Source organism: Myodes glareolus, chromosome 19 (genome assembly GCF_982192425.1).
Source record: "Myodes glareolus chromosome 19, mMyoGla1.1, whole genome shotgun sequence".
Taxonomy (NCBI): Eukaryota; Metazoa; Chordata; class Mammalia; order Rodentia; family Cricetidae; genus Myodes; species Myodes glareolus.
In genome coordinates, this window is record NC_142044.1 from 56083601 (window position 1) to 56099102 (window position 15502).

Sequence of the window (15502 nt, forward strand, 5' to 3'; positions counted from 1 at the left end):
GAAGACAGCAGAAATTGCTGAAGTAAGAGAAGCTAGAAGCTAACTGAAAAAATCAGAGCAACCTTTCCTGAGACCAAGAGTGAAGGAGAACAGAGCAGGCTTTTTTTTTTTTTTTTTTTAGGTGGAAAGAAGATAAGTCTGGAAAGAAGCAATTTTGCTAAGAGCAGAGGAAATAAGATAGGAAGGAGGGGAGTCCTATCAGCGTCTGAAGTTCCTGAATTGGGTGTGGGAAGGCCGTAGAATGCTCAGTGTGTTATGTGCTGATAGAAAAGTCACCAGAGAGGTTTGAGGAGTTCACAGTGGATTGAGTAATTGCAGTTTTGGACTTCTTCCAGCAATTCATAGCACCCTGCGAATAAGGCTAGACAGTAAACCAAACTGTTTAATCAACAAGTTGTGAACCTTGCTGGCTGACCAAGTGAAATTATTCGGCATGGTACCAAGTAGTCAAAGGTGTTCACTGGCTTAGTAAAGAGAGCTGCAAACTCTTTAACCTTTAATTATATGATCGGGTTCTTGAGCTACTAGATGCTGCACAGTTTAGAATTAGAGGAGCAAGGGACAAAATTAAATTTACACCTGTAACTTAGCTTTAGACATTGATCATAGTACAGACAAAGGATGGGGAAAGAAAACATCGCCCTCATGGTAAACATTTTAAGCGGGAAATGACCAATACATGTCATAATTTAGAATTCTCAAACAAAGGGTAGTGTCTGTAAATGCTTTGGGACTTCGTTTTCCTGGCTGTGTGGAGTGCTGGATGTGTGTGTGCTGTTCCCCAGCGTTCAGGCTTGGAGCTGTTAGAGTAGTTCTTGGAACCTCTTCCGACTTAAGATACTTAGAATAGAAAGCAAACTCGGGAGACTGCTGGTCCTCACTTCTGTCCTCTGTGTACATTGATCCTGACAAAGTGACTTACCAAGTGCCGAGGCTTTTATGCCTGACCACGAGAGTTTGATCCTCAGAACCCATGTGAAGGTGGACATAGAGACCTGACTCCACAGAACTGTCTTCTGATGCCAACAGGAGCACTCGCTCCTCCCCATCATACAGACAGTGGTGATGGTAGTGGTGGTGGTGATGAATCCGACAGTGACAATAATACTATAATGTGGGTTTTGTTGGTGTTAATTTTCTTAAGAAGACCATGTTTTCATTCCCTTTGGGAGGCCTTGTCTGATGCAGAATTCTGTCTAGAGTCTTTTTAGCTTCTCACTTTTTGACTAAAATATTTACTTATATGCCCAACCAATGTAAGTGGTTTCTCTATCAATGAACCTATTTTAATTATTTTGTAATGCATTTATGTATACGTTTTTCTGAGTTTTTGATTTTTTATTATGTATATGGTTTAATGTGTATGTGTGTTTGTAGTGAACATACACATACATATGTGTTCAGGATCCCCAGGAGACCAGTGGCATCAGATTCCTTTGGAGCTAGAGTTACACATTGTGAACTGCCAGATGTGAGTGTTGGGAACTCTGATCATTTGCTTTTCTTAACCACTGAGCCACTTTTTTTCCCAACTGAACATTCATGTTTTGTTTGCCAAAATAGCTCCAATTGCAGTATGTATGATAGACATATGAGCACGCTTTTAGAAAGGTAGATATGCACATTTGTGTCAGAATTTATTCAGTAACGGCACAGGTACAGAACTTTGGATGGCAGCCTTTTGCCAAGAATAAAGAAGGTATGGGGCCACAGCTGAGCTGTTTGGCATGACTGGCTGGACTCCCTGGAGAGGAGCATCCCAGAGCCTTCCTGTCACAGCTGCGCAGTGGAGGCAGAAGCAGAACTGGAGCAGTTCCTTTAAACCATCCCTCCATTTGGTATCATGCAATCCTGTTTGCTTTTACACAGTGCCATCCTGAATGGTACCGTCTCCATACTTGTTTTGGTCTTGGTTTGTTCAAAAGATATAGTAATGATCTTTATACTTATTTTCTTAAAATATTCTCTTTCTGTCCATTGTTAATGGTGCAAACTCCAAATGGAGAGTGTCATATTGCTTAGGTCCTGTTCATACAGTGACTGCAGACTCAGAGCCAGCAAGCATTCAGGATGTGTAACAGAGTCCGTTATCATCAGTGGGCTTGGTACCTCCTTTTTAAAATAATAGCCTAATTTACCAATTAACTTATAGGTGGTTGGTTTTTATTCAAGAAATAAATCCTAGTTGCAATATCTTCTGGACTTTTAAATATCACAGTATGAATACACTGAGCTCAAATGGTGGTGCCACATTATTTGAAAGTTGATATTTTATTATCATATAATCCTGGAAATATTCTTGGACATGAGAGTAGCTTAATACATTTTTCCAGAATGTGTTTATATGAAAAATCTCTGTGTCTGTTCCATCTATACAAGCACATGGCAATCCAGTGAGAGGAAAGTTAAAGAGGAAATGACTGTCTGCCATTCCTTTGGGCTCACATGATAAGGTGGGAAACCTTTGACCCTTATTTTATTTGAACCGGTCAAATATTCAGTGACACTAGTCCAAACAAAAGGTTTTAGTCTTGATTTTCCCTGGTTTTTTTTTATTCCAAATTTATTTATTTTACTAGTCCTGGTGATTTTGCTAAACAAAAACAAAACAAAGCAAAAAGGTGTTTACACCAGTAGCTCAACTTTGATTTGTTTTTTTTTGTTGTTGTTGTTGTTGTTTGGGGTTTTTTGTTGTTGTTGTTTTTTTGTTTTTTTTTTTTTTTTTTGAGTCAGGGTTTCTCTGTAGTTTTTGGTGCCTGTCCTGGAACTAGCTCTTGTAGATCAGGCTGGCCTCGAACTCATAGAGATCCGCCTGCCTCTGCCTCCCGAGTGCTGGAATTAAAGGTGTGTGCCACCACTGCCTGGCCTAGTAGCTCAACTTTGAAAAAAATCTTTTTAAATAGTATGTACTACATAGTGAAAATACATGTGGCTTCTTGTGGAATTTCAATTTAATTGTATCATCATCTACCCTCAAGTTTTAAGTAGAAATAGTGATTGATATTCAGCAATTCTTACTTACATAAAATAGTTGTAGCTAATACATACATTTTCTTTTTCTAGATTCTACCTGAAATCCTTGACTGTAGATAAGGTGTCTTCACAGAGGCTTTTGGGCTGATGAGATAGCTCTGAGGCATAAGCACTAGCCCGACAGCAGCCTTAAGTCCTCAGGCTCCACAGAAAAGCCGCACGTGCTGGTGCACATCTGTAACCCTGGCAGTGCTGATAGCAGCAGCAGGATGTGTGCATTATGGGTCTCCATCACGGCGCCGTTTTATACTGTGCTAGGGTTCAAACCTAGGGCATTGTGTATGCTAGACCAAAACCACCAACTGAGCTGCATCTCCAGCCCTGGAAGTAATTTTTTTTAGTATTTTGTTATGTTTTTTAAATGTAAACATTGCCTTTGCTGTTCATTTCAAATCCATTTTGATCCTAGTCTCTCAATAGTGTCATTTCCAAACTTGAGAAGATTCTAAGAGTCAGTACTTCTTAAACATATTATGCTGTTTGGTTTTCCATACTGCCTTTATGTTAACAGTGTCTCAGTGCTTTTTTGATCTCTATTTGCTGCCAACATGATCTCTTCCCCCGCTTCCTGCCTTCTACCTATATAACATTCCAATACTTTATGACATCTAGATTACTTGCAGTACATAATTCAATGTAAAACAGTGTTTAAAGAGTAATGAAGTTTGTAAATATGAGTTTATAGCTGTGGATGTAGACCCTGAAGATATATTCCCTCCAGTCCTTCAGTAGTTCATTTAGTTTTAATGCATGTCTCATGTCACATTATTTCACAGTGCACTTCAGTCCTGAAATCATCAATATATATGCCATGGTGTAGAGTTTAATATTTGTCACTATCTTCTTTATATGAAATATAAAAGCTCCACAGATAAACCTTTATGTTTTCTAAACTGTTTTAGTGTTTGTTGTTTACACTGTGATGCTGGAGCTGGAAGCCAGGGCTTTCTTTGTACATGCTAGGCCACCACCAGCTACACACTCACTGGTCCATACAGCTTAATTTTAATGTGTGTGTGTATTTCCAAATAGTAGGCTATGTGCTAGAATTTGTGATTATAATAATTACATCTACATATTAGATGTTAATAGTTGAGATCTATGTTTCAGAATGTATTTCTTAGCAACCTCTATGTACTGGCTGACTTTGTATATCAACTTGACACAGGCTAGAGTCATCAGAAGAGAGGAAGGAGCCTTAGTTGAGAAAATGTCTCAAGGAGTAGCCGATCGATTAGTGATCAATGGTAGATTGGTGGTGCCATCCCTGGGCTCATGTTCCTGGGTTCTATAAGAAAGCAGGCTGAGCAAGCTGGGAAAAGTAAGCAGCAACCTTTCATGGCTTTTGCATCAGTTCCTGCCTTGAGGACCCTACTCTATTTGAGTTCCAGTTATGACTTCCTTCAGTAATGAACAGCAGTGTGGAAGAATGAACTGAATAAAGCCCTTTCCTCCCCAACTTGCTTTTTAGTTGCGGTGTTTTGTTGCAACAATAGAACCCTAACTAAGATACTACACCTTTTTCTGTTAATACAGTGCTAGGAGCAACATAGGCTACTATAGTTTTGGTGCCTTTTGCATTTCTGTAGACCCAAATTATATGTTTGAGCTTGTCTGAGGTATTAACATCTATGTGCTGTCACTATTTACCAACCTCATCAACATGTTAGATATTATGAGTGTCTATGCCCTGGTTGGAGTTCCTTTCTTAACATACATTTTTATGTTTTTTATTTATTTATTTTGATTTTTCAAGACAGGGTTTCTCTGTGTAACAGCCCTGGCTGTCCTAGAACTAGCTCTTGTAGACCAGGCTGGCCTTAAACTCAAGGAGATCCGCCTGCCTCTGCCTCCCAAGTGCTGGGATTAAAGACTTGCACCACCACCACCTGGCTCTTTTAAATTATTTACTCATTTATTTTGGGTTTTCAAGACAGGGTTTTTCTTTCACTTCTTTAAAAGTGATAAACTTTTTTATTTCCAGCTTTAGTGTTAGACCAGGTCAACGCTCATCTACTGCACTTGGTTTGTGCTCTTCTGTCCTCTGGACTCCCTGCAGGACTGGAGGTGTTTCACACATGGATTGGCCAATGTAGTAGTATTTGAAATGTGGCAAATGTTAGCTTTAATGTTATTTCATTAGTACACATATAAATGTACAGCTATACATGGCCTCTATATAGTACTGAGCAGCATGGTTTTTTAACTGCTGCCAGTCCCAATAAACTGTTCTTGTGTTTTGCCATTTCAGTCAACATACTTTGCCTGTTAGTTTCTTTGATTTTGGGGCAGCATTTGATTGACAGTCTCCTTAATATACAACCCCTTAGCATTAGTGCTGTTGTTTTTTTCTTGCCATTACATTCTTTATTGTTTCTTCCATAAGTAATATTGATGTGTTTAAATGTCCACAATTTTCTTTTTGGCCCCTATGTATTCTTTTAAAGCATGCTTTTGCTATTCATTCAACATTTATTAACTTTTGTTTATGAGAGTGGCAAGAATGTATTTTCTTCATTGTTGCTGATGACCCTGGTATGTGTTCTCTCATTTCTCCAAATCCAGGCTCGTTGTCAGCTTCTGACTGTGTCTGTGTCAAGTGACACATTATTCCATTGGTGTAAACATGGAAAACCATTTACCATCACTGCACATTGCCACGTCTATGCTGCTTCCGTTTGTTGTTCTGTTCTGTTTATGAAACATGGTCTCATTACGTAATCTTAGAGACAGATTTCTAGGCCTGCCTAGAAGAGACTTTCTACTTAGGTTATTGAGATGAAAGGCTCACCCTAGTGCTAGACCGAATGAAAAGGAGAAGTGGGTCCAGCAGTAGCATTTATCTCCCTCTGCTTCCTAAGAATCCAGTGTGATCAGCAGTCTGAAATACAAAACAAAATACTGCCTCTCCTTACTTCATGGTCATCACTTTCTCTGATATAGAATAAATGTCTTTGTTGTTGTTTAATGGAAGTCACTGTTGTGAATGCTCTGTGTTGTCTCATTTAATCTTTGAAATTGCAATCAGTCACAAGTACTGAAAACCATGCCCAGAAATTAACAAAAATTTTAATTGATATTGATTCTTATAAATTTCTCCAATTTTTTTAAGAGTTATTTATTTATTGTGTATACAGTCTTCTGTCTGTATGCTTGCTGGCCAGAAGAGGGCACAAAATATCGTTACAGATGGCTGTGAGCCACCATATGGTTGCTGGGAATTGAACTCAGGACCTCTGGAAGAGCAGTCAGTGCTCTTAACCTCTGAGCCATCTCTCCAGCCCCAATTTCTCCAATCTTTAAGTAGAAACTTGAGAACAACCTTTCTTTCTCCAGGTGCTCCTCTCCTTAGTAGTGGCCTTGGTGTGACTGGCAACCCAGTGTAACTTGTATTGTTAACTGAACTCCACAGTATGCATCTCTGGTGCTGGTGGACTCCACAGGAGCACTTAGGTCTGTGCTGGTAGACATCCCAGTGGGACACCTGCAGTGTTACTGTCTGCACCTTGAGTTTCGGGAAGTGGGTGTGGCTTGTTCAAAGTATCCTGTCTCTCCTTTTAAGAGTTCTAGCAGATTATGTCCTTTATTGAAATGGTCTATTTTGTCTAATTAGTGGGACAAGAGTTTATATTACCCTTTATTTTCTAGTGACTGTCCTTGAAATCAAGCAATTTCTGTCTTCTCTCCTTTCCAGTGGTGGTTGCTGTGGTTATATAAAGTTAGCGGTTGTATTGTCTTTTCAATCTTGTTAACTTGCCTGCCTAGTGTGCTTAGTCCTAGGTTCCATGCTCAGCACCACAGGAAAAGGGCATGGTGATATATGCTTGTAGTCTCAGAACTCAGGAGGTGGAGGCAGTGGGGATCATTTCAAGGTCATTCTTAACTGTGTTGCAGTTTCGAGGTTAGCCTATGCTAAATGAGATACTATTTCAACATTAAAACCCAAACCAGCTTTTGGTTACACCGATTCCCCTTCCTTATGTGTGCATGCATGCATACAGAAGCAGGAACTTATATGTGTGCATGCATGCATACAGAAGCAGGAACTTATATGTGTGCATGCATACATACAGAAGCAGGAACTTATATGTGTGCATGCATACATACAGAAGCAGGAACTTATATGTGTGCATGCATACATACAGAAGCAGGAACTTGGTGTCACACATCTTCCTCAGTCACTCTCCACTTAGTTCTTTAAAGTGTTTGGAATAATTATTTTTATTGCTTTCATGTGGGTGGTAGGGTTTGTGCAGAATCCCCTGGCACTGCAGCTACAGGTGCTTGTGAGCTGTTGAACTTAGGTGTAGTAAATACTCTTAATCACTGAATGTGTGTCGGGATTTCTTACTTTACCTGGAACTCAGTAATTAGGCTAGACTGGCTGGTCTGCAAGCCTCAGGGATCCTCCTGTCTCTGCCTCAATGGTGCTGGGGTGGAGTCTGGATTCAGACCCTCCTGCTTATACTTAGGTAACAGTGTCTTATTCTCTAAGCCATCTCCCTTGCCCCTTATTTCCTGTTTTTAATTTTATGTTTCTGTTGTAGTTTTTACTTATAAACTGCTAGTTTTGTGTCTTCTAATAGTTCTTCATTTTTCTCTAAATGCAATTTTTGTTGCCCTTTGCAAATTATGACATTTTCATTTAATTCGGATTATTTTAGCATTTCTCTTGACTTTGACCTATGTATTACATGTAACTGTGTTACTAGGCTGGACGTTTAAGTCAGTGGTAAGTAGACCAAATGTCTGCTGAACACCCTTAGTTTTATAAGTTTTAGTTCCACCCTTAGTTTTATAAGGAAACAAACAACTTATCACCCGAGCTGATACTTGCTTGCCTCAACTGCCTTCTGTTGAATCCTAATTTAAGAAGCCAACACTTGGAACTATTTTTCTGCCTTCCCTGCTCAACTAACTGTGCTAAATTTTAATTATCCCTGGTTACCTTTGTCATGAGGATGTGACCCTCTTGAAGCAGGACACAGAGTATTTTAAGCAAGTGATTTTGGGTAAAGGAAATTATATGAAATGATGAGGTAACAACAGCAGAGGAAATAGTCCTTTTGGATAATACAGCAGTCATGCCCCATACACATGTCTTCCAGACTTGGAATGCATGTGCTGATCATACCTTATCTTGCCTTAATCTTGTGTCATCGTCATCTCCCCCACCCCTGCATGGAACAGAGTAAAAGTGGTGTTCTGTAGGGGAGTTTCACATCCTAACAAGCTGCTGTGTTTGTCCACTTACTGCAGTCCTGTTGATTGTGCCTGCTCAACGAGCACTCTACCAGCTCTGTCCAGCCCAACAAGCAATTTTAATAGAGCAAATTTGCCATTGGATTTGCTTTGCCAAGATATCCCTTATAGTCAACTGAGAACCTTTGCATTTTATCTGAAAGCATAATTAGTAACCAAAGTTTATTCCTAGAAGTCCGGTGTGAGAATTTGGTTGTTGACACTAGTCATTATGATAAAGGGCTGGGAAACAGCATTGGATCGTTTTCATTCCACTGACGGATTAGCTGTCTGTACAGTGTGTGTGAGCCGCACCGCACACTGTACACATCCTACTCTGATGAGACCCAAGCACAACAGCAGCAGCAGCAGTCTTCCTGTGTGGCCTCTAGCTATCAGACTGCATGTTATTGATGCATTTCTATCTAGGGACCATAAGCAAACAAGCTCTGCTTCAGAGAACTACACCCTTCCTGCCTGGGATTGGATTCACTGTGGAACACATTTCGGAAATAGGTTCCTGACGGTTTCAAGTTATGTTTATAAAATGTTATAGGGTGAGGTCTTCCTTTAACTAAAACTATTTCCTTTCTGATGTCCAACTAGGGCATTTTAAACAGTCTTTAAAAAAAAATTCCAAGTACAGAATTATGTTACTTTCAGTCGCTTTTGTTATTTCTGTCCAAAAAAATGTTCAAACATTTTTTTTTATTCTAGTGACTAATTCAAAAAGGACTTAATAAAAACACATACTAAACAAAAATGCTTGTATCTTATGACAGGAGGTCATGGTTTCGGTGTTAGAATTTCAGGATGCTTTTTCCATACTCAGACATGTGGCACGATTGTGTTCTGTAATGGGGTCTAAGTAGGAAGCAGATTGACAGTAAAGACTTCGTAGGTTAGTTCAGTGTAGCATTATCTTCATCTGTTATTTTTTTAAAAGCCAGTAGAATGTAGCCCACCCACAGAGCAGTCTGCTGAGGCCTGTGGTGGTGCAGTGCTGAGTGCTGTTGCATAAGCATGGTGACTCTCCTCCCCACAGTACTGTACTTGACTTGGATCGTGTGCTGTGAGATCAGTACATGTGATATGTGAATAATACCCTGTTTCTGATTGGTTTATAAGACAGTCACACTTTTCCATTTCCAGGAAGCCTCAGGATAAACTGGAATAAAATAGTTGAGTTAAACTTGATAGGTTATAAACGGACGTTATCATCTAAGAAAATATGTATGTGTTATTTTATTGTTAATAAGACCGCTAGGACTTTAGTTTGTGTGTGTGTGTGTGTGTGTGTGTGTGTGTGTGTGTGTGTAGGTCAGAGACGTTCATTCTCCTGCCATGTGGGCTCAGACTCATGTCCTCAGGTTTCCTAACAAGCTCCTTTACACAGATACAAATTTTATGTATTCTCTTTTGTGTCATTTATGAAAGTTTTTGTCAATTTCCTTGGACTTAGTAAATCCTTTCCCTTCTATTTACCTTCCCCCTTTGCTTGTCATCCTCCCTCCCTCCCTCCCTTCCCCTTTCCTTTCTCTCTCCCTCCTTTCTCCCTCTCCCTCCTTCCTTTCTTCCTCCCTTCCTCCCTTCCTCCCTCCTACCTTGCTTCCTTCCTTTCTTCCTTCCATTGCCTTGGTTTTGTTTTGTTTTTTTAATTTTATTGCTTTATAAATAATACCATTCAAATTTTCCACTTCCTCCGCTTCTCCCATTTCCCTCCCGCTCCCCCCCTCCCAGTCCTAAGAGAGGACAGGGTATCCTGCCCTGTGAGAAGTCTAAGACCCTCCACCCTAGGAAAAAAATGGGTGCATCCAAACAGACTAGGATCCCAAAAAGCCAGTACATGCAGTAGAGACAAATCCCAGTGCCATTATCATTGGTTTCTCAGTCAGCCCCCATTGTCAGCCACATTCAGAGAGTCCAGTTTGATCACATGCTTGTTCAGTCCCAGTCCAGCTGACTTTGGTGAGCTCCCATTAGATCAGTCACACTGTCTCAGTGGGTGGACCAACCCCTTGTGGTCCTGACTTTTTTGCTCATCTTCTCCCTCCTGCTTTTCAACTGGACCTTAGGAGCTCAGTCCAGTGCTCTGATGTGGGTCTCTGTCTCTATCTCCATCCATCGCAAGACAAAGGTTCTATGGTGATATTCAAGATAGTCATCAGTCTGACTATGGGACAAGGCCAGTTCAGGCACCCTCTCCTCTACTGTCCAAGGACCTAGCTGGGGACATCCCCATGGACACCTGGGAACCCCTCTAGAGCCAAGTCTCTTGCCAAACCTAAAATGACTCCCTTAATTAATCTTCCCTGCTCCCGTATCCGCCCTTTCTCCATCTCAACCATCCCACTTCCCCAAGCTCTCCTCAACCCTCCCCTTCGCTCTTCTCTCTCCCCCTCTCCCCTCCCCCCTATCCCCATGCTCCCAACTTTTGCCTGGCGATTTTGTCTGCTTCCAATTTCCAAGAGGATCTATGTTATGTTTTTCTTTGGGTTCACCTTATTATTTAGCTTTTCTAGGATTGCAAACTATAGGCTCCATTGCCTTGGTTTTGACACACAGTAATATGAGTCCCTAAATAGCTATTTTTTCAAGCAAAAACATGTTGTAGAGGTTTCAAAACCATAGTCCCCACAACTAGTAGTGACCAGCTGGCACAGTGGCTCAGTGGGTAGGAATGCTGCCCTTACAGACGCCCTGAGTTCAGTTTTGTGAACCCATGTAAGGTGGGAGAAGAGAACCAACTCCACAAAAGCTGTCCTGACCTCCATACTTAGTGTGCATACATAACCACTTAAACAACAAACAAAGGAAACTGTGGTAAAGCCCATCTACATCTCAAGTTTACGATTTCAGAATAAAATCATTCTTTGAAGAATGGTGGCATGTTAGTGTACATTAGAAAAATAAAATGTAGCCAGGTGTGGGTGGTGCACACATTTAATCCCAGTACTCAGGAGGCAGAGGCAGGTGGATCTCTTTGAGTTTGAGATCAATCTGTCCTCCAAAGCAAGTTCCAAGACAGCAGAACTGTTAAACAGAGAAGCCCAAGGAACAAAAAGAAGAAAGAGAAAATGAAAATGAGGCAGAGACGTGTTCATCTCTCGAGGCCAAGCTGGTCTACAGGCAGAGTTCCAGAACTACTGAGAAACCCGTCTTGAACAAACAGAAACATATAAAATAGGTCTTTTCAATCAGATCTTTCTTGGGTTTTTTGAAACAGTTTCTCTATGTTTCCCTGGCTGTCTTGGAATGTACTCTGTAAACCAGGCTCAGGCTGACCTCAAACTCAGAGATCCGCCTACCTCTGCCTCCTGGGTGCTGGGATTCAAGGATTGTACCACCACCCAGCTAATCATATCATTCACCTACATATTGCAAAGACTTTATGGGATTTTTCCTTAAGTACATGAACTATGGAGTATAAAAAAGTATATAAATTTGAAAAGAACATTTTGTGGTCACAAAAATTAAGGAAATGACATCTCCTATAGAGGATTCATACATTTATTAGACAGTAGCTATGATGTAGTACACACATCTGTATATGCATAATCTGTTGCTTTGATCTTAACCGTTTTGGTGGCTTTGGTTAAATATGTATAATAAAGTCTTTGTCCTCAGATAAAGTCTTTGTCCTTACAGCTTTTTCTTATATTCTAAACAATTTTGGATTTCTCAATTGATTGTGATTCAAAGAATCTGAAGTTTAGAAACTTTTTCCTTTCATTCCCCTCCCCTGCCCCTTTTTGAGGCAGGGTCTCACTAGGAAGCCCTAGCTGACATAGAATTTGCTATGTAGGCTGAATGGCTTCCAATTTAGATCCCACTGCTTCTGCTGGGATTAAAGGTGTGGCCATCACATCTGTCTACCCTCTTCAGGAGTAAGTGAGTGATTTGTTTGCGCTGCTTTTGCTCTTAGCTCCTTTGTCCTCTTGCGCAGCACACTGTAGGTAGGCTGCCTCGCTCCAGACGCCCGCCTGTGTGTGTCCTTTCCTGTTGTGAACAGGTAATCCAGGACAGATTCCCGCAGCGCTGTGCTTGTGTTGTGAGCTTCAGCCGTGTTACTGTTTCTCCCTGCTCAGCCAGCCAAGTGTTTAATTAATTGATTGATTGATTGATTGATGAAATACTAACCAAAATGTATTTTACCATTCTAGGTTTACCGACAAGACTGTGAAACTTTTGGGATGGTGGTGAAAATGCTGATTGAAAAAGATCCTTCGTTAGAAAAATCTATACAGTTTGCATTGAGACAGAACTTACATGAAATAGGCGAACGATGTGTCGAAGAACTCAAACATTTCATTACTGAGTATGATAATTCTACTCAAGATTTTGGAGACGCTTTTTAGAAGAATTAGTGCCCAGGTCAAAAACCTTTTTTTAAAGCTTCTAGAGTTTTTCCCCTTGGATTGTTTAAATCCCTACTATTTTGTGATGAAGAGAAATACTTTATGATAGCTGACCATGTTTCTAGTATCAAATAAACTTCTACAATAACTTTTAAGGCATCTTAACTAGAATGTTTTCCCTATGTGTAGAATCTTCTAATCTGTCTTCGTACAGCTCCCAAAAATAATGTTCAGTTTTTGGTTTTTGGGTTTTTTTCTTTCTCTTAAAGACAGGGTTTCTCTGTAGCTTTGGAGCCTGTCCTGGAACTTGCTCTGTAGATCAGAGATCTCCTGTCTCTGCCTCCCGAGTGCTGAGATTTAAAAGTGTGCACTACCACTGCCTGGCTCACTTAATTTTTTAATGTTTGACAAAGCAGTTCTGAAGAGCAGCTCTCTGTGCTTCAGTCATGTTCAGTAGTCTTCCCAGTGTGCTGGTTTCAGGATTATAATTTGTAGTGCGAGCTCATTCCAGGTTGCATCTCATAGGCACTGTTAGCATTTGGAGTTGTTTGACTTGCTGCTTGCTTTTCTTCAGCTTTTTAACTTTTGGTGATGTCCACATAAGCTGTCTTAAGGAATAAGAACTTTGCTATCTTACAGTATTTGCTTTTATAGTAATTTTTATTTAGTATAGGAAAGAAGCACTTAAATCTGAGGACACATTAGAACAAAGCCTTCTTCTCAAGTCAGTGAAGTGAGACGTCTGACCGGTCACTCTGAACAATAGATAAGACTGATGGGGGTAATCTGAGATGCGTGATGCATTTTAAGTTGAGATTTCACAGAAATTCTTCTGCTGGTGACTATAATAAAGAATTAGACTGTACAAGAACCTGGATTTTAGGTTGTCTTAGGCCCATTTTTTTACCAAGTTGGAGCTCATGCTTGTGATTGTAGCAGATTTCTCTTTTAATTTCCGTGATCTCAATTCTATAAACTTAGAGAGTCTCCCCCTTCCCAAGTGTTACCTTAGAAACGAGGCAGAAAAAAGCGAAGCCAGCAGCTCCCGTCACCTTGAGTAGCCAGTGAATAAGTGAAGAGACAATAGGACATTCCATTCTGCTCACTTCCTGGTCCCTTCCAGCATAGCATTGAGCCAAAATACATAATTTGTGACATTAGGTACTTTAAAAAAAATCATGATTTTAATTACTGCCCAAATTTCATTATCTACTTTTTTTTTAAGTCAGGATTTTACAGTATAGCCCTTGCTAGCCTCCTGAAAACCTCTGTGTAGACCAGGTGGCTTCAAACTCACAGATATCCTCCTGCCTCTGCATGCTAGGATTAAATAAATATATGTGCCATCACCCTCAGGTCCCCCCCCATTTTTATTCATTTCTGTCCTTTTTTTTTTTTGAGACAAGGTCTTACTATGTATTCTAGGCTGGCTTCAAACTTTCCTGCTATGGCCTTTTAACTCTGGTGGTTTTCCTGCCTCAATTTTCCTGAGCGCCCAGATTGCAGGTGTCAGCCACCATACTTGCCATTTCTCTTGGTGGCCTCTATTGATATTATCTACAGAGATACCCCAAAGTACATGCAGATTATATTAAAAGGAGAAATAATAGTATGAGTATAATGAGCCCGACAATGGATTGTGAAGATATATATTATGCCATTTAGGAAATTTAAAATCTCACTGAGGACATTTATTTCTTTTTTACGTTTCCTAAGTGAGAGCGCTTGGAGCTATTTTTGGCATTGATATTCTATACGTACCTTTTACAAGCAGTGACTGCACTGCCGACCACTGCAGAGAGACAGAAGACATTGATGCTGGTTTCCTTTCTCCTCCAAGTCATTTTCAGCTCTTTTAATCAAGTCGTTGACAAGCATAACTATAAAACTTGAGCAGCTACTGAAGCAAATGAATTGTTCATTTGGTAGAAATTCATTAACAAGAGAATCTTACTAATAGTACTATTTAAATGTAGGTCCAACCAGTAATCTTCCATCAAATTACATTCAGCATTCGCAGCTATTTTTAGCTTGCCGTCAGCATTATTCTGTAGGTTTGTCAGTGTTACATGTTTTATTTTTTATTATGCCTTTTAAAGTCTAATTTTAACACATAAATTCTTATGTGTACTAGAATATATATTTTGTAAAATGTTTTTGGTTAGAGATGTTTGTAAATTATCCATTGTTTAGGTATACCTAATTTGTGTGGTAACATTCCCATTGTCTTACCATTAAGCCTTGAGGATCAACATGGGGGGAACAGATGCTGCAAAGCTTTTGTGAACTTTAAAAATCCAAAATAAAGCAACCAATTCTAAGTGATCAACTTGTCTTCTCTCAGATTTCCCCCGCTCATGTATGACTAAAGTATAAGCTTGTGTTCTCTCTGCCTGCATCATATCTCTTTACCGTTCCCTCCACCTCTCAGCTGCTGGCGAGAAGAGGAAAATTGAGACACTATTAACGTCAGTGGTTTTACCGAGTTTTGATGTCACTGGAGCGGTCCTGATGGTGCTTAGCTGAGTAATACTCAAAATTATGTAACTGTGAATCTGATTTTCAGAGAACTGCGAGGTGGGAAGTCCTCCATCTGAGCTGTCACTCTGGTTCTCAGCACAGCTGAGATGTTGTCAGCCTAAAGGTGTCTTTACCTTTTGAATGAAACGTGACCCCTGCATCTTGGAGAAATAGAATTTATTCTGACTGAGAAGTATCAGAAGTTCAGAAAGAGGGAATGCAATAGAGAAAGGCCGGTATGCGCCTGTATGGCCATATTGGTTGTGACAAATACCCCAGGGAAACAGGGTGGGGGTGGGGTTATAGCGTGATCTCAGGTGTGAGTCCACTGGGTTCCACTGGTTCTGCAT

General features: G+C 40.2%; 1 protein-coding gene across 12 annotated transcripts in view; it reads left to right on the top strand.

The window, feature by feature from the left end:
- Pphln1 (periphilin 1) overlaps nt 1-14957 on the top strand; it is an 86723-nt gene extending 71766 nt beyond the window's left edge. For all 12 annotated transcript variants that reach the window (XM_048444787.3, XM_048444792.3, XM_087899202.1 and 9 more), the window contains one exon: nt 12438-14957. In XM_048444787.3, the coding sequence (XP_048300744.3) occupies nt 12438-12632 (195 nt within the window). In that variant the 3' untranslated portion in view covers nt 12633-14957. The remainder of the gene's footprint in view (nt 1-12437) is intronic.
- The last annotated feature ends 545 nt before the right edge of the window (nt 14958-15502 follow it).